Here is a 24,415-nt window from a genome sequence, read left to right on the forward strand (position 1 = left end):
TGATGGCGAACCTTTTTTTCCTCAGATGCTGAAAGAGCATGGACACGTGCTATCGTGCATGCCCAAGTGCCCACACCCATAATTTAATGCTTGAGGAGGGTGAAAACAGCTACCCCACCCTCTGGAGGCCAGAAATGACCTGTTTCCCAACTTCTGGTGGGTCCAGTAAGCTTGTGTTTCGCCCTCCCCAGACGCCAAAGGTTTCCCTGGAGCCCTGGGAGGGTAAAAAACCCCTACCCCATCCCTCCGGAGGCTCTCTGGAAGCCAAAAATGCCCTCCCAGACCCTCTCCGCGAGCCAAAAATCAGCTGGCTGGCATGCACATGCACGCTGGAGCTGAACTAGGACAATGGCTTGTGTGCCAGCAGATATGGCTCTGCATGCCACCTATGGCACCCGTGCCATAGGTTCGCCATCACTGTCCCAGGCCCTAGGAGCTTAGGAAGGGTCCCCCTTCAACTAGAGCAGTGTTTCTCAACCTTGGCAACTAAGATGCGAGGACTACAACTCCCAGAATTCTGGTGGAGAGCTCTGGGAATTGAAGTCCACACAACTTAAAATTGCTGAGAAACCCTGCTTACAGATGCCTCCTTCTCCCTGTTAGAATACTTGTAAAGGCCCAGCCATTAATTTGTTGACAAAGCTATTCCATTTTTCTCTCTCCCTCCCTGCTGTTCTTCCTTTGGCTTCACCGCCTTCCAGATTGGGAACGCCCAAGAATTTGACCCTTTGGGCATTTTGCTGGGATTAGAGAAAGCTGAGGACCAAGTGACTACTCTTAAGGGAATTAAGGTATCAAGTTCTCCTCTTAACACCCACCTCACAAAATGAGAATCTTACGTAGGTAAATTGTCCCTTCATGAGCCATGTAAAGTCAGGTATGGCCCTTTTGTTGATGGAAGTTACATGTCCATGAATCTAATTATTTACTACCTTTGGTTTTGTTTTGACTATAGGTCCATTTCTCTGAGGGCCATCCTTCCATAATTCTGGGCTGTACTTGGAGATGACTTAGAGAGTCAGTTTGGGGTAGTAGTAAAGGTGCTGATCTAGAAGCCGGGGACTGTGAGTTCTAGCCTTCCCTTAGGCATGAAAATGTGCTAGGTGATTTTGGGCTCCTCGTTCTCTTTTCAGCCCAACCCACCTTGTTGTGAGGAAAATAGGTAAGAGGGTTAATTATGCTTGCTACCTTGAGTTGACTGAAGTATGTTAAAAAGGGGATAAAAATAATAATAGCAAAAACAGCATCACGGTGGTCCTAGAAGGCCGGAATTTTTGCTTTAATTTGCAATTCTGTTACATTTAACAGTGTATGTTAAGCTTGTTGGAAGCTTAACATATGTATTTCCTTTCATGTGCCACTGAAGTTGCCACGGCTTGGGAAGAATGATAGAACACAGATAGTTCTCATCTTATGACCCCAATTGAGGCCAAAACTTCTGTTGCTAACTGAGATATGGAATGATGTGAGTTTTGCTCCATTTTGTGACTTTTCTTGCTTCAATTGTCAAGTGAATCACTGCAGTTGTTAAATTAGTAACACTGTTGTAAAGGAAATCTGGGTTCTCCGTTGACTTAACTTGTGACCCTGGGATTCCTCAACCTTCATAATATGAGTCCGTTGCCAAGCGATTAAATTTTGATCACGTGACTATGGCGATGCTGCAAAGGTCATAATGAAAAACAATTATGTCACTTTTTTCAGTGCCATTGTAACTTTGGTCATCAAACAAAACGTCGTAAGTTGAGAACTATCTGACAAAAGGTAAACTTTGAACCACATGGGTCCTATAGCTTGTACAGAATGAAGTCCCAGCCATTAATCTACTAATCCATAAACTCTAAAGGAAATTCAAGTGCTAAATTCTTTGCTGTTTCAGCCTGGTGCCATTTTCTTGTCTTTCTCTGTTTTGTGGTCAGTTGCTTGTGTTTATATGTTGTCTTTTTAAATGTTATTCTACCTGTGATAGGTTATTGTCCTTTGGTCAGCCCCCAACACCGTCGAGTGTTTGCTGAGTAGGTCAAAAAGATGTGTTTGGTGCTCCTCAAAAGCAGGGGAAGCTGAAAAACTCAGCTTCATTTCCGATTTTGAGAATTCGGGGAAGGAAATGAAAAATTAGGAGCTGAGATTAAGGGTTCAGATTTGTAAGCACAGAAGGGAGAATTGGTAGGTAGTGTCAAATGTAAACTATTAGGAGTCAAGCCCAGAAAACAGAGGATTACCGTATTTTTCAGAATATAGGAAGGAAATGAAAAATTAGGCGTGAGATTAAGAGTTCAGATTTGTAAGCACAGAAGGGAGAATTGGTAGGTAGTGTCAAAGGGAAACTATTAGGAGTCAAGCCCAGAAAACAGAGGATTACCGTATTTTTCAGAGTATAGGATGTACCTCCCCCCTCCTCAAAAGAGTTTGAAAATTTGGGTGATGCTTATATACAGAATGTAGCTCCACCCAGAGGCTGAAAACAGCCTGCGAAACCTCTGTTTCAGAGGCTGAGCAGGGCTATAATGGAGGCTTCAGAGACTGAAAAAATGCCTCTGAAATGGAGGTTTCACAGACTGAAAAAGCAAGGCACAGAGCTCACAACTAGTGAACCTGTAGCTAAAGTTCACCTCCGGGAACAGCTGATTGAGGATATTCAGGGAGGCCATCCACCCCACTCACCACTCACCCCACTCAGCTTTTTTCTTATTTTCCTTCCCTCAAACTAAGGTGTGTTTTATACTCCGGTGCATCTTATAATCCAAAAATATGGTAGTCAAATGTTCTGTTTGTTGTAAGGAAAGGAAATGTGGGAAGCAAGTGTGTGCCAAGTTCATTCAAGCACTGTTCCGGGGGAGGAAAAACTGATCTAACAAATATACAATTGGTTAGCTTTCTCAGTGTGCAGTTGGTACTTGTACTAACCCTCCCCATCCTGTCCAGTTGTGCAACTCTGCAGATGTGTTTGCTGTGCCAATTAGGAGTACTGTAGCGACCATTATAGTCTTATGGCTAGAGGCTGTCAGGTGGAAGAACAACCAAGATGCAATCTAACACATCTGGATGTCCATAACCTGGTGCCATCCAGACGTGTTAGATTGTGAGAATGGCTGTGTTGACTTGGGATTCTGGAAGGTTTTTGAGAAAAGCTGCAATATTGGGGAAGTCTAATACAAGTCTATATAAGTCTAATAAATAATAATAATAATAATATTGGTAACAGGGATGGGAGGAATCTTAACTGACGCCTGTTGGATGACTTGGATCAAGTTATTTTTCTGTTAGCCAGATTTCCTCAACTTGCAAGGGTGAAAAAGCAAGGAGATGTATGTTCTGGGATCTTTCCAAGCAGCTTGGGGAAAGGTTAGGCTAAAAAAAAAGTAATTCTGATTCATAGTCCAGATACTAAAATCCTTCTTGCCTTTGAACAGTACTAAATTGTTCTCTCAGTTCTTGTATCTTCTGAGATTTTTTTTTCTTTTACCAGAGTTCATTTTTAGGGCTCTTTTTGGCCCCGGTGCCAATATATTTGCTCCCATTACTTATCTAACAAAATTGCAGGGGCACTGAATGGTTAACCTGAAGCCAAATGCCGCCACCTCCCCTCCTTTTGAGTTGACCATCACTTCCTCTGAGATCAGGCACCTGAGTGACAAACACTGATCTCCACCATCTACACCAGGGGTGTCAAACTCGCGATCCATGGGCCAAATGGTGTCATGCGCTGGCCATGCCCACCCCTGGTTTAGCAAAGGGGAGAAGTCGTGATACATTATATGATAACTTGATGCCGCGGGTTTGACACCCCTGATCTATACTGGAAACCCAGAGAACTAGTCTGCTGGGGGGTCAAAGTATGATACTCAACATCAGAAGACTTGGTGCTGAGAACAAAGCACAAAGAGAATACTGCTATTGGGTTGAAACCATGCTGGTTTCCCCATATTTTTTTTTCAATGCATCCAACTAGGCCCTCCAACAGACTCGTTTGATCCAGTATTGGGTTTCTCCTGTCTTCCAAGAAACTTGGAAATCAACATCATAACTCTTTGAGAAGGAAATCAGGTTGGCAGCCTCAACTGTGTATCTGATATCCTCAACCCAGTGACAGTCTTTACTGAAGGTTCCTTGTAGAAAACCATAGGCTGGACTTCCCCAACATCTCCAAAGGTGTTAACCCAGTTCCCATGATTTCCCCATTTGGAAAGGCTGCACTAGATGTCAACTCTGTTCGTTTGTGGAGAACTCTTTCTCTCTCTCTCTCACTCTGCCCCTTCCGCTCTCCCCCCTTTTTTGGTCTGGCAGTTTCCCAGTTTTCTACCTTCTTGGTCCCCATCCCTTCTGAACAAAACAGCCAAGTTCCTGACTTGCCTTTGGCTGTTTAGTGTGTGACGTGATCAGATAATTAACTTTTGTTTACATTTCAATAATAATAAAAGTTTGGATTTTTTTTAAACATTATAATGTGTGGTTTTGTCTTTTTGTCACTGTCTCCTGGGAAAAACTGTTGCTATACTTCTGTGGCCCACTTCCCCAAGGCCCAACTCTTCCAACGCATGAAGGGGCCCATTAAAGAGGTGGAGAAGATGGGGCTAATAGAAGTTTGATATTATTTTGTGCTCATTAGCAACCTTTGTGGATTTGTTCCATTCTTACAAAATGCATCCTCGGTAAGGGGCGGCATATAAGTCCAAATAAATAAATACATACATACATACATACATACATACATACATACATACATACATACATACATACTTACTTTAGGGGTGGTGGAGATCTCTTTCAGAAAGTTTCAAACTCAAGAAATTGGGGTCCTAGTGGATAACCATTTAAGTATGAGCCAGCAGCTGCCAAAAAAGCCAACACAGTTCTAGGCTGCATAAACAGGAATAGAATCAAGATCATGTGAAGTGTTAATACCACCTTATAAGGCCCAGACAAGGCCACCCATTGAATACTGCATCCAGTTTTGGTTGCCACAATGCAAAAAAGGATGTGGAGACTCTAGAACAGTGGTTCTCAACCTGTGAGTCGGGACCCCTTTGGGGGTCGAATGATTGTTTCACACCGGTCACCTAAGACCATGAGAAAAGACAAATTTCCCATGGTGTTAGGAACTAAAGCTTCTATTCTGGCGCTTTGGAACATTTTTACAATCTGACCAATCAGGCGTTTACAGTGGGGTTGTCCCTCTGACCTTCCTGCCAATCAGCTTAAAGCTCTGTTGGGAGAATTGGCGCTAGGCTTATGATTGGGGGTCACCACAACATGAGGAGCTTTATTAAGGGGTCACAACGTTAGAAAGGTTGAGAACCACTGCTAGAAAGAGTGCAGAGAAGAGCAACAAAGACGATTAGGGGACTGGAGGCTAAAAATATATGAAGAACGGTTGCTGGAACTGTGTAGTCTAGTTTAATGAAAAGAAAGACTAGGGGAGACATGATAGCAGTGTTCCGATATCTCAGGGGTTGCCACAAAAAAGAAGGAGTCAACCTATTCTTCAAAGCATCTGAGCGTAGGACAAGAAGCAATGGGTGAAAACTAACAAGGAAAGAAGCAAGAACTAAGGAGAAATTTCCTAACAAGTTAGAACAATTAACCAATGGAAAAAACTTACTTCCAGAAGTTGTACATGCTCCAAAACTAGACATTTTAAAGAACAGATTGGATAACAATTTGTCTGAAATGGTATAGGGTTTCCTGCCTGAGCAGGGGGTTGAACTAGAAGACCTCCAAGGTCCCTTCTGACTCTTGCTACTCTATTGTAAAATAGGGCTCATTGGGCCCCAAAGCACAAAGTTGCGCATAAAACTGAGACTGTCATAGATGTTCTAGTCACTTATTAAGCGTCTTCCTGATGATTCACTCAGTGAGATTGAAGAGTAATAATATAAAAGGGAAAAATAAAATTGGGGGGAAACGGATTAAAGATGTGACTCGAATTCATCTCCTGATATCTTGTATTCTTTCTCCATGGCAAGGCAATTTTGGGTAGAAAAAAAATAGGACCTCAGGAATTCCTTGTACTGCAATCAGGTATATACAATATGCATTTTGAAAGCAAGTACATGCTAATGAATCCTGAGATTTTATAGTCCATTACTTAGATCTATTCCAGCTTTCCCCTGCCACTGAATTGGATTACCGCTACCTTCCTTCCAATCATTGTACTCAACATTAGTAAAGTACATTTTCTCAAACCTTAGATTGAATATACCATGGATTAAACCCAGAGGTGGGATTCAGCAAGTTCTGACCAGTTCTAAATATTCTCTGCCTCCCAAGTTTCAGCTGATCGGGAGGAAATGGGAATTTTGCAGTAACCTTCCCTGGAGTGGGGAAGGAATGGAGGTTTTACAGTATCCTTTCCCCTCCACGCCCACTAAGCCATGCATACCTAGCCATGCCCGCAGAACTGATAGTAAAAATTTTTTGAAACTCATCACTGATTAAATCTGTGGAGCAGAATTAGGCTGGAGGGTTTTTTTTAGCAGTAAGCACAGCAGCTAAAGCCACCTGAGGGTTGGGGGTGGACTTTAAGTGTGTAGATAAATTAATAGTCTTTGTGCCTATTCACAACAGTTTTCTCCCCACTTACCAGTGAAAAAGACGGTAATAATCCTAGATAGAATAGAATAGGATAGAATGGAATAGAATAGAATACTTTATTCGCCAAGGGTGATTGGACACACAAGGAATTTGTCTTTGGTGCATATGCTCTCAGTGTACATAAAAGAAAATATAGATTTGTCAAGAATCGTGGTGCAACAATGAGTGCCATGGGGGTCAAATAAGCAATGAAGAAACAATATTAATAAAAATCTTAAGGATACAAGCAACAGGTTACAGTCATAAGTGGGAGGAAATGGATGATAGGAATGAGAAAAAACTAGTAGAAATAGAAGTGCAGACTTAGTAAATAGTTTGACAGTGTTGAGGGAATTATTTGTTTAGTAGAGTGATGGCGTTCAGGGAAAAACTGTTCTTGTGTCTAGTTGTCTTGGTGTGCAGTGCTCTGTAGCGACGTTTTGAGAGTAGGAGTTAAAACAGTTTATGTCCAGGATGCGAGGGGTCAATAAATATTTTATATATCAGTACATATAGTTGTAGTCCCAAAAAACACTAGAAATTTTCCAGCTAATCAGCTGATTTGGAGTTTGCTGCAAGCAGAATACCGGCTAGGCCTCTAAGATTCCTGAGAGTCCTCATTTAAAATCCACTCCTTCACTGATCATTGTAAGTTATATCAGTGTGGAATGAGGGGAATTTACAATGGGTCATCATAGTTTATGTGGCTCTCGCAGCATGAGTCCATAGTGCCACAGTGTTTAAGAGTGCAGTACTGCAGGCTACTTCTGTTAACGGATGCCTGTGATTTGATAGTTCAAATCTCCAGGTTGACTCATCCTTCCAAGGTGGGTAAAATGAGGGGCAATATGCTGACTCTGTAAACGGCTTAGAAAGGGCTGTAAAGCACTGTAAAGCAGTATATAGGTCTAAGTGTTATTGTTATTATTATCTCCACAATGATTACAATTAAGGCACTTTGCAACCAATTACAACTCTATAAGATTCCACAGTCGCATGGTCATTATTTGCAACCTTCATGATTATTATTTTATTATTATTATTTATTGGATTTGTATGCCGCCCCTCTCCGCAGACTCGGGGCGGCTAACAACAATTGGGGTTTTTTAGATTACTTTTTAATATTAGATTTGTTACATTGTTTTTTATTGTTGTTAGCCGCCCCGAGTCTTCGGAGAGGGGCGGCATACAAATCTAAATAATAATAATAATAATAATAATAATAATAATAATAATAATGATGATGATAAAAAACAACATGTAACAATCCAATTTAATAAAACAACTAAAAACCCTTATTATAAAAACCAAACATACACACAAACATATCATACATAACTTGTAATGGCCTAGGGGAAGGAATATCCTAACTCCCCCATGCCTGGCGACAAATAATAATTAATAATAATAATTTATTAGATTTGTATGCCTCCCCTCTCCGAAGACTTGGGCGGCTCACAACACGATAAAAACAGTATTATACAGGCACAAATCTAATATTTAAAAAAACCTAAAAACCCTATCATAGTTAAAAACCAAACAGCACATACATACCAAACATAAATTATAATAAGCATGGGGGAAAGGTGTCTCAAATCCCCCATGCCTGGCGATATAGGTGGGTCTTAAGTAGTTGAATTGTGACCGGAAACTGATCGGCAGCCAATGCAGGCCACGGAGTGTTGTAGATACGTGGGCGAATCTGGGAAGCCCCACGATGACTCTCGCGGCTGCGTTCTGCACGATCTGGAGTTTCCGAACACTTTTCAAAGGTAGCCCCATGTAGAGAGCGTTGCAGTAATCAAACCTCGAGGTGACAAAGGTGGGTCTTGAGTAATTTGCGAAAGACAAGGCGGGTGGGGGCCGTTCTAATCTCTGGGGGGAGTTGATTCCAGAGGGCTGGGGCCACCACAGAGAAGGTTCTTCCCCTGGGGCCCGCCAAATGACATTGTTTGGTCAACGGGACCCGGAGAAGGCCAACTCTGTGGGACCTAACCGGCCGCTGGGATTCGTGCGGTAGAAGGCGGTTCCGGATGTATTCTGGCCCCATGCCATGTAGGGCTTTAAAGGTCATTACCAACACTTTGAATTGTGACCGGAAACCGATCGGCAGCCAGTGCAGAAACGTGGGCGAATCTAGGAAGCCCCACGATGGCTCTCGCGGCCGCATTCTGCTGTGTTAATGGTAGATATTTTCACTTCTTTTTCCATGCTGTAGCATAATATAAATGTATTTTTAGATGGGCAGATAGTACCAATGGACGACGTTTAATTTTTTTATGGTTGAAGTATTTAGATCAGAAGTGGATTCCTCCCGGTTCGGACCGGTTCACCTGAACCGGTAGTGACCAACTGGTGATGTCACAGAACTGGTTCGGTCAGTGCTGGTCCACGGGCACCGCCATTTTTTTTAAAAAAATGGAAGTATTTTTTGGAATGTTTAAAATTCTTTTTTCTTCTGAGCATGCGCAGAAACCGAGTTTCTGGCACTGCGCATGCGTCACCCTCTTGTTTTGGGGATATTTTTTAAAAATCAGACTTTTTGCCACTGCGCTTTACATGCTTTGTGCGCACATGCCCATGAGGCACGGCTATGCAGTGCAGGAGAAAGCGAACAGGCAGCGAGGTAAATTAGAACCCACCTCGATTTACATGTGCTGATGAGAGGTATAAAAATGCCATACATGTCTTTTCTGAGCAAAGGAAGCTGTGGCCCACTGTCTTGATTCCATTTCATGCTTGCCTTTCCCGTACAGCACATCCTTTGTCCCGTTGCATTTTGGCTTGTTGCTCCTTGTCCCACCCATTGTTTCCTGCTGCCTCATCTCCACCCCCTGCTTGTTTTTCCCCTCCCTTCCTCCAGGGGGAGCTCTGAAAAGGACAGCCTGATAGCTAAGAAGTGTTCCTACAGCCGCTTCAGCAACTCTGAAAGTGCCGAAGAACCGGAGGAAAGACCAAGTGAGTGACAGCTGATGAGCGGGTGGCAGTAGTGAGTTGTGGTAGGGGACAGCGCACCAATAGCAGGCACCAGATTGCACAATTTGCACGCAACTGCAACTGGTGCCAGTCCTATGTGCCCCACCTTTTTCTTCAATTTTTTGTATTTTTTGGTTTGCGCGCATACGCAGAAGCAAAACTTTGTGAGGGAACGCGCTCGTGAGAGAGATTTTGGCAATTTTTTGCTTCTGCAGATGCACGGAAGCAAAAAAAATCACCAAAATCTCACAAGATATCCTGGATCCTCCTTCAAAACAGAAATGCAGATGTTAGGATTCTCAAGATACTGAACATTGTTCTTGAATGTTTCAAAATTTTCCCTTGTGTGGGCAAGGGCTGCTTTGCAAGTGAGGTTATTTAATGGAGTTCAAACGCATGTATTTGAGCTTGTATTTTTCCTACGGTAAAATCAGGTTTGGCCAGCTTAGGCAGAGAATTGTTAATAATACTCTAAGAAAGAAAAAAAGTAAGGGAAGATGGAAAGATTACAACAGGAGAAGGTTATGTCACCCTATAAAATTCCATGAACGAAGCAGCAAATTTATTTATTTATTTAGCGCATAGCATAGCATACATGGACTAGCAATATATGTTAGAATTTCAACTAAGTTAGTAGAACCCAATAAAATATGTTAAAAAGACCTATGTTCCAATCAATGTCTAGTCCAGGGGTATCAAACTCAATTACATTGAGGGCCACATCATCATTATGGTTGTCCTCAAAGAGCCAGTTGTATGTAAGACTGATATGTATCGTATTAGTTCAGGAGTGCATTATGTCTAGGCTATCTAGCTACTAAAGCACAGCATTGTTTATATTTAAAAAATCAGATACTGGACCGATATACGACCTCAGCTTACAAACGTTAACAATATGATATACAGTTTCATGTGGGACCCCTAATATGCACTGCAGGGAGGATACTATGCCGTATTGATCAAGCAGCAAATAGTTATACAATTAAAATCTCATCTGGAACAGTCTTAAATTTTTTGCACACAAAACCAGGGATCTCCAATCTTGGCAACTTTAAGCCTGGAGAACTTGGCTGATTCAGGATTTCTGGGAGTTGAAGTCCTTTAAGCATAAAGTTGCCAAGGTTGGAGACCCCCCTGCACTAAACAGCCCTTTTAGAACAGAACATAAAAGCCTACAATATATTAGCTTGCATTAGTAAAATGATAACTGAACCTGGCTTCTTCCTACTTTTTTAGGGGATATAAAGAATAACTCTGATTCACCAAAAGCAACTCCAAGATCAGACAGCAGGTAAGTTTGTAGTTCTTTTCATCTTCATTTCCAGAGAATCACAGAGGGTCAAAAAGCTTGAGCATGATAGCTCAGCCTGCAGTGATACTATAAGCACAACACTAATAAACATCCTTTGGACTGCAAGGCTATCAAACCGCTCAGTCCTAGAGGAGATCAACCCTCGCTGATCTTTAGAAAGCCAGATCCTGAAGATGAAACTCAAATACAGTGATACCTTGTCGTACAAACTTAATTGGTTTCAGGACGAGGTTCTTAAGGTGAAAAGTTTGTAAGATGAAACAATGTTTCCCATAGGAATCAATGGAAAAGCGATTAATGCGCGCAAGCCCAAAATTCACCCCTTTTGCCAGCCGAAGCGCCCATTTTTGAACTGCATCGCAAAAACACCAAAGTCCTTGAAACCCCACCTTCAGACCTCTGTGTTTTTGCGATGCTGCGATTTCACTGAGGCTCCCCTCACTGGGAAACCCCACCTCCGGACTTCCGTTGCCAGCGAAGCGCCCGTTTTTGCGCTACTGGGATTTCCCTGCTGGGATGCCCCTGCAGCATCACAAAAACACGGAAGTCCAGAGGTGGGGTTTCCCATGGAGGGGAGTCTCAGGGGTGCTTTGCTGGCAACGGAAGTCCGGAGGTGGGGCATCCCAGCGGCAGAGGTGGGTTTGTAAGGTGAAAATAGTTTGTAAGAAGAGGCAAAAAAATCTTAATCCCCGGGTTTGTATCTCAAAAAGTTTGCATGACGAGGCGTTTGTAAGAAGAGGTATCACTGTACTTTGACCATCTAGTGAGAAGGAAGGACTCTCTGGAGAAGAGCCTAATGCTGGGAACGACTGAGGGCAAAAGAAGAAGGGGATGACAGAGGATGAGGTGGCTGGATGGAGTTACTGAAGCAGTAGGCGCAAGCTTAAATGGACTCTGGGGGAGAGTAGAGGACAGGAAGGCCTGAGGGAACGTTGTCCATGGGGTCGTGATGGGTCAGACACGACTTCTCAACTAACAACATAATAATAAATGTCAGCAAATGAACTAGAGTGAGTAGCTATGAAGCGACAGTTAGATCGGAACTGGAAAACTACAGAGCTTTCCCCAACCCAGTTCAGCATCTTTCAGGTATGTGGAGCTACAACTATACTTACTCCAATCAGAGTTAGTACTAAAGCAGTTCAAGAATCCAACTAACAGAGCATCCAAATGAGAAGACCCAACTTTTATTTAAACATCTCCAGTGAAGGAGAGTTCATAACCTCCCAAATCAGTTCCATGTTGAACAGTTCTTGCCATTAGGAAATGATTCCAGATGCCTTACCAACATCTGTTCCCTTGTCATGTGAACCGATCACTTCTTGTCTAGTCTTCTGGAGCAACTCTGATTCATGTTCTACATGACGATTTCTGGCCTTTTCTCCCCTTCAGCAGTTTCTACTATGGGAATAAGAAAATTAATCCACTTTAGCCAATGGATTTTGAGGTAGAAAAGCACTGTAAAAGCTATGAACCTGATTTATTAAACAAATTTATATGCCCACTCAATTCATAGAATTATAGAATCATAGAGTTGGAAGGAACCTCCAGGGTCATTGGGTCCAACTCCCTGCTCAATGCAGGATTCACTAAACCACCCCAGAAAGATCACGGTCCAGTCTCTGTTTGAAGACCTCCAGTGAAGACGAGCCCACCACCTCCTGTGGCAAACTGTTCCACTGGTTTATCACCCTTACCGTTAGAAATTTTTTTCTGATATCTAATCTAAATCTACTCCCCTGCAGTTGGATTCCATTGTTTCTAGTCCTTCCATGTGCTAATGAGAACAATGCTGATCTCTCTGCTCTGTGACAGCCCTTCAGATATTTTTAGACAGCTATCAAGTCTCCTCTCAGTCTTCTTCTTTGCAGACTAAACATCCCTAGATCCTTTAACCATTCCTCATAGGACGTGGTTTCCAGACCACTCACCATCCTTGTAACTCTCCTTTGAACTTGCTCTAGTTTATCAATGTCCTTTTTAAATTGGGGCCCCCAGAACTGAACACAGTATTCCAAGTGTGGTCGTACCAAAGTCCTGTAGAAAGGAATAATTACTTCACATGAGTGAGATTCTATGCTCCTCTTGATGCATCACATGTGATGACTTTCGGCAGCTTGCAACGTTACTAATCCACAGTCCAGCGCACACCCTGATGACAAATACAATCAAATCAGCCACTTAGAAACATAGAAACATAGAAGACTGACGGCAGAAAAAGACCTCATGATCCATCTAGTCTGCCCTAATACTATTTCCTGTATTTTTATCTTAGGATGGATATATGTTTATCCCAGGCATGTTTAAATTCAGTTACTGTGGATTTACCAACCACGTCTGCTGGGAGTTTGTTCCAAGGATCTACTACTCTTTCAGTAAAATAATATTTTCTCACGTTGCTTTTGATCTTTCCCCCAACTAACCTCAGATTGTGTCCGCTTGTTCTTGTGTTCACTTTCCTATGAAAAACACTTCCCTCCTGAACCTTATTTAACCCTTTGACATATTTAAATGTTTCGATCATGTCCCCCCCTTTTCCTTCTGTCCTCCAGACTATACAGATTGAATTCATTAAGTCTTTCCTGATACATTTTATGCTTAAGACCTTCCACCATTCTTGTAGTCTGTCTTTGGACCCGTTCAAGTCACTTGATTGATTTCAGATCAGGTTCTGATCCTCAAGTCTGCTGGTCTTCAGGGCATTTCAGAAAAATATCAGGGTGGGAGTCTGTATTCCTATCACCAGGGGTATGATATTCCACAGGGAAGGAGCCACCAGAGCGAGTCCTTTTTCTTGTTCCCATCAGATGTACTTCCCTAATAGTGGATCTCCTCGCGGAGTCAGGGCGGCTTACAAGAGTAAAAAGATAGGTAAAAATAGAATACTGTACAATTAAAACTTTAAAAAATAGGTTAAACCCAATGTAAAAACAAATAATCATCCTTCATTCATACTAATGTCCGGAGTGGAACTATCGCTCATGGTCCCCAGGCCTGGCGGCATAGATGTGTTTTTAACAGCCTTTGGAAGGTGAGGAGAATTGGGGGGGGGGGGTATGAATCTCTGTGGAGAATTGGTTACATAGGACTGGGGCTACAACAGAAAAGGCCCTCCCCTGCAGACCCGTCCGTCGGCATTGCTTGGCCGACGGGACCCGGAGGAGGCCAACTCTGTGTGATTTATTCAATTGCTGGAACATGTGAGGTAGAAGATGGTCCCATAAATAATCTGGTCCCATGCCATGTCCTACCTTCCTGCTCTGGTGGGCCAGTATCGACAATCCTCACCTTTTGTAAGAGTCTTAAGACTCATTTATGTCATCAGGCTTGGGCCGATTAGATCAGTATTTCCCAACCGTGGCAACTTGAAGATATTTGGACTTCAAATCCCAGAATTCCCCAGCCAGCAAATGCTGGCTGGGGAATTCTGGAAGTTGAAGTCCAAATATCTTCAGGTTTTCAAGGTTGGGAAACACTGGATTAAATCTTAGCCCCTGGCCAACAAATGATTGTATGATTGCTGTACGAATGGGTGTGATTGATTTTTAATATAATTAGGGATTTTAGATAGCTACGCAATTTTAATTTAACTGGATTGGTTTTATTGTAATTTACAGTTTTTTATAAGTTGTAAGCCGCCCCGAGTCTTTGGAGAGGGACTGCATAGAAATCCAATTAATAAATGAATAAATAAATTATACGTGTATAAATTATCTACCTGTTGTTGTTTTCTTAAATCTTCCCTGATCTCTCTAGATAATTGCTCTTTCTCTCCCTTAGATTTAAAGGCACCGTTCTGAGCCATTTCCATAATCCAGAACCAATGATAATTAGGCAGATGGAAGAGTTAGCCTATATTCCTGAGGAACCTTCACCTCTCATGATGGATGCTCAAAGTCTTGGTGATTCAGCCTTTCGGGAAAAGACAAAGAACTTTGCTGCTTTAACGGTCCCTTACAAGAATGCCATTTCCAAAAACAACCATCATTTTCCCAGGATTGCTCTGAAACAGAATAAGGGGCTGTACAATCTGGCCCCAAACTCATGGCAGATGAAGCCACTGTTGGTAGGAGCAGGAAGTCCTTATGAAGCCAAGTGGATCCACCACAAGTATCTGTATTGCAATACTAGACCTTGGTAAGGAAAATGGACCAAAAATCATGGCTGTTGAGTTAACAGATAATGTTGTCTATAGGAAGCAGAATAACATTGCCAGCAGCATTGTTAAAAGTATTAGTTATTGATGTCTTCCTCTTCTCTGTTACTAGATCTGACTAAATTAGTAGCATAACTTTTCTTAGGTTTGCGAACTTTGCTTCCTTAGATCAGAGTAGAAGCTATGTAGTATTGTTTGCTACTCATTCCATATATTGAAGTGGTTGAATTTGCCCCTCTAGAAAAGCAGTTCCTAACTTTGACGAATTAAAATGTGTGGACTTCCAACTCCCCGAATTTCCAAGCGAGCCATGTTGGCTGGGCAATTCTAGGAATTGAAGTCCACATATCTTAAAATTGCCAAGATCGGGACCTCCTGCTCTAGATAATGCTAAAGTACAACTGACAGCAGCTCAGTTGACATGTCAACTATGAAGGGTACAGAAGCTGCAATTCAGAGACCACCTCTGCCTGTATTTTAAGAGTACCTGCCTGTATTTTAAGGGCATGGTCTTGTTTGCTTTATGTTACTTTCTGTTTTTTCATTTTGAAATTCTTCTAATTTCTTTGTTGCAAATGGAAGTTTGTTAAGTTAGCTGTTAACTGTATCTGAAATCAAATTCCTTTCTCCCCCTTTCTTTCAAAATTTGTGAGCCAAATATAGGTCTCCAAATGAGAATGAAATCAAAACAAATGTATGCTGTAAACTTGGGGATTTGATCCACATGGAAACTTGAATGCAGATTTAAAACATTGTTTAAAATGTGATAGATTTGAATTAAGTTATCTCCTTTGGAGATATACTGTGCCATATTGAATTTACTTAAATGTTAAGGAAGGACAGGCTAGAGTTCTGTGCTTTTGTCTTGACAAATAAGAAATTTTTGGAAGGGATATGTGCAATAAAATATCCAATTTAATCAAAATGGATTTAGAACTTTGGGGTCTAAATTAAGATCTCATTGTAGTTCAGTTTGTTTTAATTCTTAATTGGTCTACATCAATTTACATGATGTAGTTGGAAAAGGCTGATTGAAATAAAACTTGCATTTTTCATTCATTGTTGATGCTTGTCAAGTCCTTTTAACTAACAAAATTTAATAGAATATGATAGGACAAAATATACTTATGGCGGAAGTGACTTTTTAAAATTGAAGCATGTGTGAAATGTGAAAGTTTATTGTGTTTTCTGATTTAGGACAACCATTTTAAGAGAACAGAATTATGGGTTGTTCTCCATGAATATGGAGTTGAAAGTTGATTGTTGTATGCGATAAGGAAGTATAGGCTGGACATAAATCATGAGTAGAGAATGAATGGTATGCTTAGCAAATGATTCAAAGTTGCAAAACTTGAAAAAACTTTATTGTCACTTTGAATGTACACTAATTGGCATTACTCTTTAAAATGAAATTTCATTCCCTACAGCTCTCAAACGGTCATCACCTCCAATATATATTACATAAATGACTAAACAAACCAACAAATAAATACAAAATTATGCATATACAGTACCCATATATTATACGACACTGAGAAACAAGTCTAGTCCGGGTGTATGCATACAAATCCGATAGATAGATGATAGATAGATAGATAGATAGATAGATAGATAGATAGATAGATAGATAGATAGATAGATAGATAAATAATGAGGAAAACGAATCTTGCAAGTTTACCAGACGGATGGCATAGAGAACAAGGCTATTACAGAATCTTGTATTCCTGCTAGAAATACAGTGGTACCTCGTCATACGAACCCCTCGTCATACGAACTTTCCGAGATACGAACCTGGGGTTTGGAATTTTTTTGCCTCTTCTTCCGAACTTTTTCCGTCTTACGAACCCGCCGCCCAAACGCCGAACCCAAAAGTTCGGCAAAAGTTCAGGTTTGGGTGGCCGCCGAGAAGCCCCGCCACCTGGCTGTCACCTTTTGAAACAGCCGGGGGGCTTCTCGGCGTCCTCCCGAACCCGAACGCCAAACCCGAACTTTTGTCGAACTTTATTATTATTATTATTATGATTTATTAGATTTGTATGCCGCCCCTCTCTGAAGACTTTTCCACGTTTCGGTCAGCCAGGAAGGACGTCTTCGTGACATCAACGCTCCACCCATGGAATTCCCTATTGGGATTCCCCACGTCCGTTTGAGCCTCCTGACTGGCCGACAGGTCCGCGGCTCTTTTGCAAAGCTGACAGCCGGGGGGCGGGGCTTCTCAGCATCCTGCCGAACCCGAACCTTTGCAGAACTTCTGGGTTCGGTGTTTGGGAGAACGCCGAGAAACACCCCCCCCCGGCTGTTTCAAAAGGCGACAGCCGGGTGGCGGGGCTTCTCGGCAGCGTCCCAAATGCCAAACCCGGAAGTTCGGCAAAAGTTTGGGTTTGCCGTTCGTGTTCGGGAGGATGCCGAGAAGCCCCCCGGCTGTTTCAAAAGGCGACAGCCGGGTGGCGGGGCTTCTCGGCGGCGTCCCAAACGCCAAACCCGGAAGTTCGGCAAAACTTTGGGTTTGCCGTTCGTGTTTGGGAGGACGCCGAGAAGCCCCCCGGCTGTTTCAAAAGGCGACAGCCGGGTGGCAGCGCCCATCGGAGCGCCATTTTTGCGGGGGGGGGGGGGGGTTCTTGCACGCATTAATTGATTTTACATTGTTTCCGATGGGAAACTTTGTTTCGTCTTATGAACTTTTCGCCTTACGAACCTACTCCGGGAACCAATTAAGTTAGTAAGACGAGGTATCACTGTATTTCAAAACCTCCTCCCAGAGGGGAGCAACAGAAACAGACCCTAAAGTGAGTGTGTGGGGTCTCTAACAGTGCTTTGAGCTCTAAGCACATAGCGCTTACGTGCAGGATTCTAAATAACAGGAAGTGTGTTTCCTATCATCTCAGCTGAACTTACCACTCTCTGTATGGACTTTCTATCTGAGGCACTGCTGCTACCAAATGAAACAGTGATGAAGTTTATTAAAACTCTCTCAATTGTGGCTCTGTAAAAAGCAGGGGCTAAAATAAGGAAGTGTAATGCCCTCTTAGTTGTTTAATGCAGTGTTCCCAACCTTGGCAACTTGAAGATATTTGGACTTCAACTCCCAGAATTCCCCAGCCAGCAAATGCTGGCTGGGGAATTCTGGGAGTTGAAGTCCAGATATCTTCAAATTGCCAAGGTTGGGAAACACTGGTTTAATGTATTAATAGGTGAATGTATTTAGAATAGCTGTAGTAATATCAGAGATGCATTAGTTAGCGGTTAGGGTCATCAGTGGCTCTGTACACCCCCACCCACCCCCACATTTTTGTATGGAGTTAAACCTATTTTGAAAACCAAAATAAACACTACAGCCAAATAAAAACAAAGGTGAAAAGGCCAGAGAATTAATAACATTTACAGACTGTCTGAGCAGAAGTGAATCAGTCAACAAAGTCAACAGAGATTGCCACTGGTAAATCCAAATCCTTCTCAAGATAATCATAAACAAAATAGAGTGACCTGCCTAGATATTTCTTTAGTGGAATTACAATTATCTCAGCTTGGTCACCTTGTTAATATTTGTTTTATTGCTTATAAACTGTTCAGAATCATTTGACAAGTGGGAAGTCATAGAAATGTGCTGAATCAGGGTGTCAAATTCAAAGCCTGGGGGCAAGGTGCAGACTATGGGGTGCTTGGATCTGGCCTGTGGGGTCACCTTGGACACAGCAAAGGACTGGCCTGTGGTGCCTCTGCCAGCGAAAACAGCTGGTAGAGCGTGCAGCCCTTCCAGGCTCCATTTTCCCTGGCAAGGATTGTAGGCAGTGAAGGGCTGCAAAACATTTTTACTACCACACTCTGGCCATGGCTTATTTTGTGGGTGTGGCTTGCCGGCCATGTGACCAGGTGGGAGTGGCTTGGCGATCATGTGACCGGGGTGGATTAACGGTCATGTGACTGGCTTAAAGGTGGCCAACTTGACGTCACTCACATCAAGGGTTTGGGTTAGGGTGCCTGGCCTCTCCTTACCTTGAGATACAATTTCCCTATCTATCACTGAACATCCAAAATACTGTATACTCTTTAATTCTATATGCATATGCCATACGGGTACATACATGTTACACACAGGCACTGAAAAATATACATTATCTACTATATAAACTGTATGTGTATGTACACACATATGGACATAGAAACATAGAAGACTGACGGCAGAAAAAGACCTCATGGTCCATCTAGTCTGCCCTTATACTATTTTTTGTATTTTATCTTAGGATGGATATATGTTTATCCCAGGCATGTTTAAATTCAGTTACTGTGGATTTACCAACCACGTCTGCTGGAAGTTTGTTTCAAGGATCTACTACTCTTTCAATAAAATAATATTTTCTCATGTTGCTTTTGATCTTTCCCCCAACTAACTTCAGATTGTGATCCCCTTGTTCTTGTGTTCACTTTCCTATTAAAAACACTTCCCTCCTGAACCTTATTTAACCCTTTGACATATTTAAATGTTTTGATCATGTCCCCCATTTTCCTTCTGACCTCCAGACTATACAGATTGAGTTCATTAAGTCTTTCCTGATAGGTTTTATGCTTAAGACCTTCCACCATTCTTGTAGCCCGTCTTTGGACCCGTTCAATTTTGTCAATATCTTTTTGTAGGTGAGGTCTCCAGAACTGAACACAGTACTCCAAATGTGGTCTCACCAGCGCTCTATATAGCGGGATCACAATCTCCCTCTTCCTGCTTGCTATACCTCTAGCTATGCAGCCAAGCATCCTACTTGCTTTCCCTACCGCCCGACCACACTGCTCACCCATTTTGAGACAGCTCTTCTAAAATTATACACATTCAACCTTATTTACTATGATAAGAAAAACATACCCAGAGCCCAGAATGGAAAAAAAGAAAAAAAATCAGTTTTTTTTCTACTGGTTCTGAGTACTGACCAAAATTTTTCTACCGGTTCTGTGTACCTGACCGTACCTGTAGGAGCCCATCACTGGTTGTAGGAAATCATCGCATCTGGCAATGGGAGTCTGTTTTCACTGGCTGAGTGCTCGGGTCACTGTAAGCGCTCCCGAGTCCCGACATGAGTAATGCCCATCCCAGTCCCCCAAGGTCAATCACAATCCAGATGCAACCCTCAGTGAAATCAAGTTTGATAACCCTGTTAAATTATAAATAAGTAGGCTTTTTTCCCGGTAATAAAAATAGAGTGTTCTCACCAGATCAGTCACGATGGAAAATTAATAGGTTGCAACCACTGATAAAAATAACAATACGGTAGTATTTGCAAAACTCCCTTGTGTATGCCATCTGGACAGCAGCCCAGGCAATCATGGGGCAGTATATTAACCATCAGTGGCAAGGCACTTAAATCTAAATAATGGGAATATTCTCTTTTGTGGGACAGAAAGGATATTATAATTAAGTAGGGAGAGAGGTCTATCACAAAGATCACCATTGCTGATAACTCTTTGCATCTCCAAATCAAGGACTCACTACTTAATTTCCAGAATGACTCTCTCGTGGCCTGTCGTCATAAAAAGAAGGATTTTTAAAGGAAAATTGTGCTTTCTTTTAAAGAAGAGGTGAATTGTCAGCCACGATTTTTGTGTAAAGTGATGGATGACTTCAGCCAGGAGCCTTGGGATTTGACAAGAGGACAAAATCTCAGAGTCTTTGACTCTACTTTCAAAATCTTCTAAGCCCCAGGTGGGCTCTAAAAGGTTGTTCACTAAATCCCAAGAGCTGCACTTAAATCAATTGTTTTGAAATCCATCCAGGTTTCAGAAAGGGGACAAAAGTTAGCAGGGGTTGCAGCAAAAATTCTATGTGAGGTGTAGATGACAGGAAACATTCTGGTAAATACTGTATTTTTCGAAGTATAAGACATACCTTTTGTTGTGGTTAGCTCTGGCCCAGCTCCTGCCCCAAGGACTGTGGATGTGGGGGAGACGTCCACATGCTGCAGGCCTGTTTTGCCCCCCCCCAGTGGAATCAGCTGATGAAGGCTCGTCTGACCAAGAAGACATGAGTGACAGGGAGGAGGAGAGTGGGGCAGACAGCTCAGAAGGAGATCAATTATCTAGCTCCTCTTTGGATCCAGAACAAGAGTTAATGATACAGCCACGCATGCCGAGAGCGATGCATAGGCAACAACAACTGAGAGATTATTATCAAAGAAAATGAGGCCACCTGTGGTTGGGTGGGGTTGTGGTAATTAGTGAGGCTGCTATAAATAGCAGCCTGTGGGTTTGGCCATTGTGGAGGATTATCTGATCATTGTGTTTCGTGACTGCTTTACTGACTTTGACCTTTTGTGTGCTGATTTTTCCTGCTTTGAAACTAAACCAGAGCAAAGTGTGTTTCACTTTGTGAAAGAAGAAGGACTGTGAATTACCTCACAGCTGCAAGCTAAGTATCACAGAACTGATAAGGGACTTGTACAAATTATGTTTGTTTGGAGACGAGTGTTCTTTGCTATACCAAAAGAGGGCTTGGTTTAAGTGAATTTTCATTATAAAGAACATTGTTTTGAACTTTCAAACGTGTGTGTGTCTGAAATTTGTAGCTGTGAATTTTTGAGAGAAGTCTACCAGAGAGCCTGACAGAACACCTTCCCCCCTTAAAAGAGGCTAAAAATGTGTGTGCCCCCCCCCCTCCGGGTAGTAGCCCACTCCTGTTTACACCTACCCTCAATTAGAATAGCCCTTTTACACAATATAAATAGAATTACAACAACTGGGGTAGAGGTCTGTAGAGATTCTCAGTCATCCAAGATATGGTTGTCCGAAAGGTGATTTTTTTTTCCAAGAGGCAACTGGACTTTCCTGTTTGTTTGTTTTTAAATTTTGAAGACGTTTTGTTTCTCATCCAAGAAGCTCCTTCAGCTCTGACTTTCCCCACCGTCCAGTTAGAGCTTACTCCTGTCTTACTATCCTTTTTTTTTTTAACAATTTTTTTTTATTTTGTCATAAACATACATAAGGAAAACATTGTAAAAAACATTGGACATATTTTCTATGGCAATATTTCTATACAGTATTACCATTGTTTAATATTTCTAATACTACCTATACATTTTATTTACATAGGTCTTACATGGGTATCTCTTATATTCCTATATTCAACTGATCCTTTTCCTTTCTTTCCCTATTATTTTAGTTGACAATTTAATTGGTTGTCTTTATTTTGTTTTTTGTTTTTTCCTGACTTTCTGTTTTACTACCCTATTGTCCAAATTTACCTATATCTACTTTGCTTTTTTTATTTTATTTTTTTTATTTATTTTATTACTTAGATTTGTATGCCGCCCCTCTCCGAAGACTCGGGGCGGCTAACAACATGTAGAAACAAATCATAAGCAATCAGACAAATTTAAAATATTTAAATATTTAAAAAACCCCATATGCTAACAGACACACCCACAGACATACCATGCATAAATTAAACGTGCCCAGGGGGGAGATGTTTCAGTTCCCCCATGCCTTTTATGTTTATATCATATCTGCTATCTTATACCTGTTTTGACAAACAAATACATAAAAATAAATAAAATGGTATGTTTATTATTTATTGATTGATTATTTAGATTTGTATGCCGCCCCTCTCCGAAGACATACCATGCATAAAATGTTTCCTGCTTGAGCGAGGGGGGGGAGGAGGGCTGGTCTAGAAGACCGACCTCCAAAGTCCCTTTCAGCTATTTTTTTTAAATTAATTAATTAATTTATTTTATTTATTGGATTTGTATGCCGCCCCTCTCCAGAGACTCGGGGCGGCTAACAGCAACAATAAGACAGCGTATAACAATAATCCAATACTAAAAACAATTAAAACCCATTATAATAAAAAACCAAACATACATACAGACATACCATGCATAAAATTGTAAAGGCCTAAGGGGAAAGGGTATCTCAGTTCCCCCATGCCTGGCGGCAGAGGTGGGTTTTAAGTAGCTTAAGGAGGGTGGGGGCAAATCTCTGAGGGGAGTTGGTTCCAGAGGGCCGGGGCCACCACAGAAAAGGCTCTTCCCCTGGGTCCCGCCAAGCGGCATTGTTTAGTTGACGGGACCCGGAGAAGACCCACTCTGTGGGACCTAACTGGTCGCTGGGATTCGTGCAGCAGAAGGCGGTCCCGGAGATAATCTGGTCCGGTGCCATGAAGGGCTTTATAGGTCATAACCAACACTTTGAATTGTGACCGGAAACTGATCGGCAACCAATGCAGACTGCGGAGTGTTGGTGTAACATGGCCATATTTGGGAAAGCCCATGATTGCTCTCGCAGCTGCATTCTGCACGACCTGAAGTTTCCGAACATTTTTCAAAGGTAGCCCCATGTAGAGAGCGTTACAGTAGTCGAGCCTTGGGGGATGAGGGCATGAGTAAGTGTGAGAAGTGACTCCCGGTCCAAAAATTAATTTTTTCCTCTTGGCCCTTCTAGGGGCCATATCCAAGGTTGTTAAATTTTTATAACAAACTATATTCTATAAATATTCAATACATATTTTTTGCTGACAATGAAAAGGAAACAGAAACATAGAAAATTGACAGCAGAAAAAGACCTCACTGTCCATCTAGTCTGCCCTTATACTATTTCTTGTAATTTATCTTAGGATGGATATATGTTTATTCCAGGCATGTTTAAATTTAGTGACTGTGGATTTACCGACCACGTCTGCTGGAAGTTTGTTCCAAGTATCTACTACTATTTCAGTAAAATAATATTTTCTCACATTACTTCCCCCAACTAACCTCAGATTGTGCCCCCTTGTTCTTGTGTTTACTTTCCTATTGAAAACACTTCTCTCCTGAACCATATTTACCCCTTTAACATATTTAAATGTTTCCATCATGTCCCCCCTCCCTTTCCCTTCTGTCCTCCAGACTATACAGATTGAGTTCCTTAAGTCTTTCCTGATCAGTTTTATGCTTAAGACCTTCCACTATTTTTGTAGCCCGTCTTTGGACCCATTCAATTTTATCAATATCTTTTTGTAGGTGAGGTCTTCAGAACTGAACACAGTATTCCAAATGTGGTCTCACCAGCGCTCTATGCAGCGGGATCACAATCTCCCTCTTCCTGCTTGTTATACCTCTAGCTATGCAGCCAAGCATTCTACTTGCTTTCCCTGACTGCACTGCTCGCCCATTTTGAGACTGTCAGAAATCACTACCCCAAATCCTTCTCTTCTGAAGTTTTTGCTAACACAGAACTGCCAATACAATACTCAGATTGAGGATTCCTTTTGCCCAAGTGCATTATTTTACATTTGGAAACATTAAACTGCAGTTTCCATTGCTTTGACCACTTATCTAGTAAAGCTAAATCATTTGCCATATTACATACACCTCCAGGAATATCAACCCTATATCAAAGGGAGACTAGTATAGATCTAGCCCAGGGGTAGGTAAAGTTGG

The 24,415-nt window shown here is 41.9% G+C and overlaps 1 protein-coding gene across 1 annotated transcript in view; it reads left to right on the forward strand.

The window, feature by feature from the left end:
• The window catches only part of ATAT1 (alpha tubulin acetyltransferase 1), a 40,514-nt gene extending 24,438 nt beyond the window's left edge, over positions 1-16,076 (forward strand). Inside the window, exons 10-12 of the mRNA XM_070737757.1 lie at positions 9,437-9,531; positions 10,786-10,840; positions 14,642-16,076. Coding sequence (XP_070593858.1) covers positions 9,437-9,531; positions 10,786-10,840; positions 14,642-15,002 — 511 coding nt within the window. The 3' untranslated portion in view covers positions 15,003-16,076. The remainder of the gene's footprint in view (positions 1-9,436; positions 9,532-10,785; positions 10,841-14,641) is intronic.
• Positions 16,077-24,415: the final 8,339 nt, after the last annotated feature.

Source organism: Erythrolamprus reginae, chromosome 2 (genome assembly GCF_031021105.1).
Source record: "Erythrolamprus reginae isolate rEryReg1 chromosome 2, rEryReg1.hap1, whole genome shotgun sequence".
Lineage (NCBI taxonomy): Eukaryota > Metazoa > Chordata > Lepidosauria > Squamata > Dipsadidae > Erythrolamprus > Erythrolamprus reginae.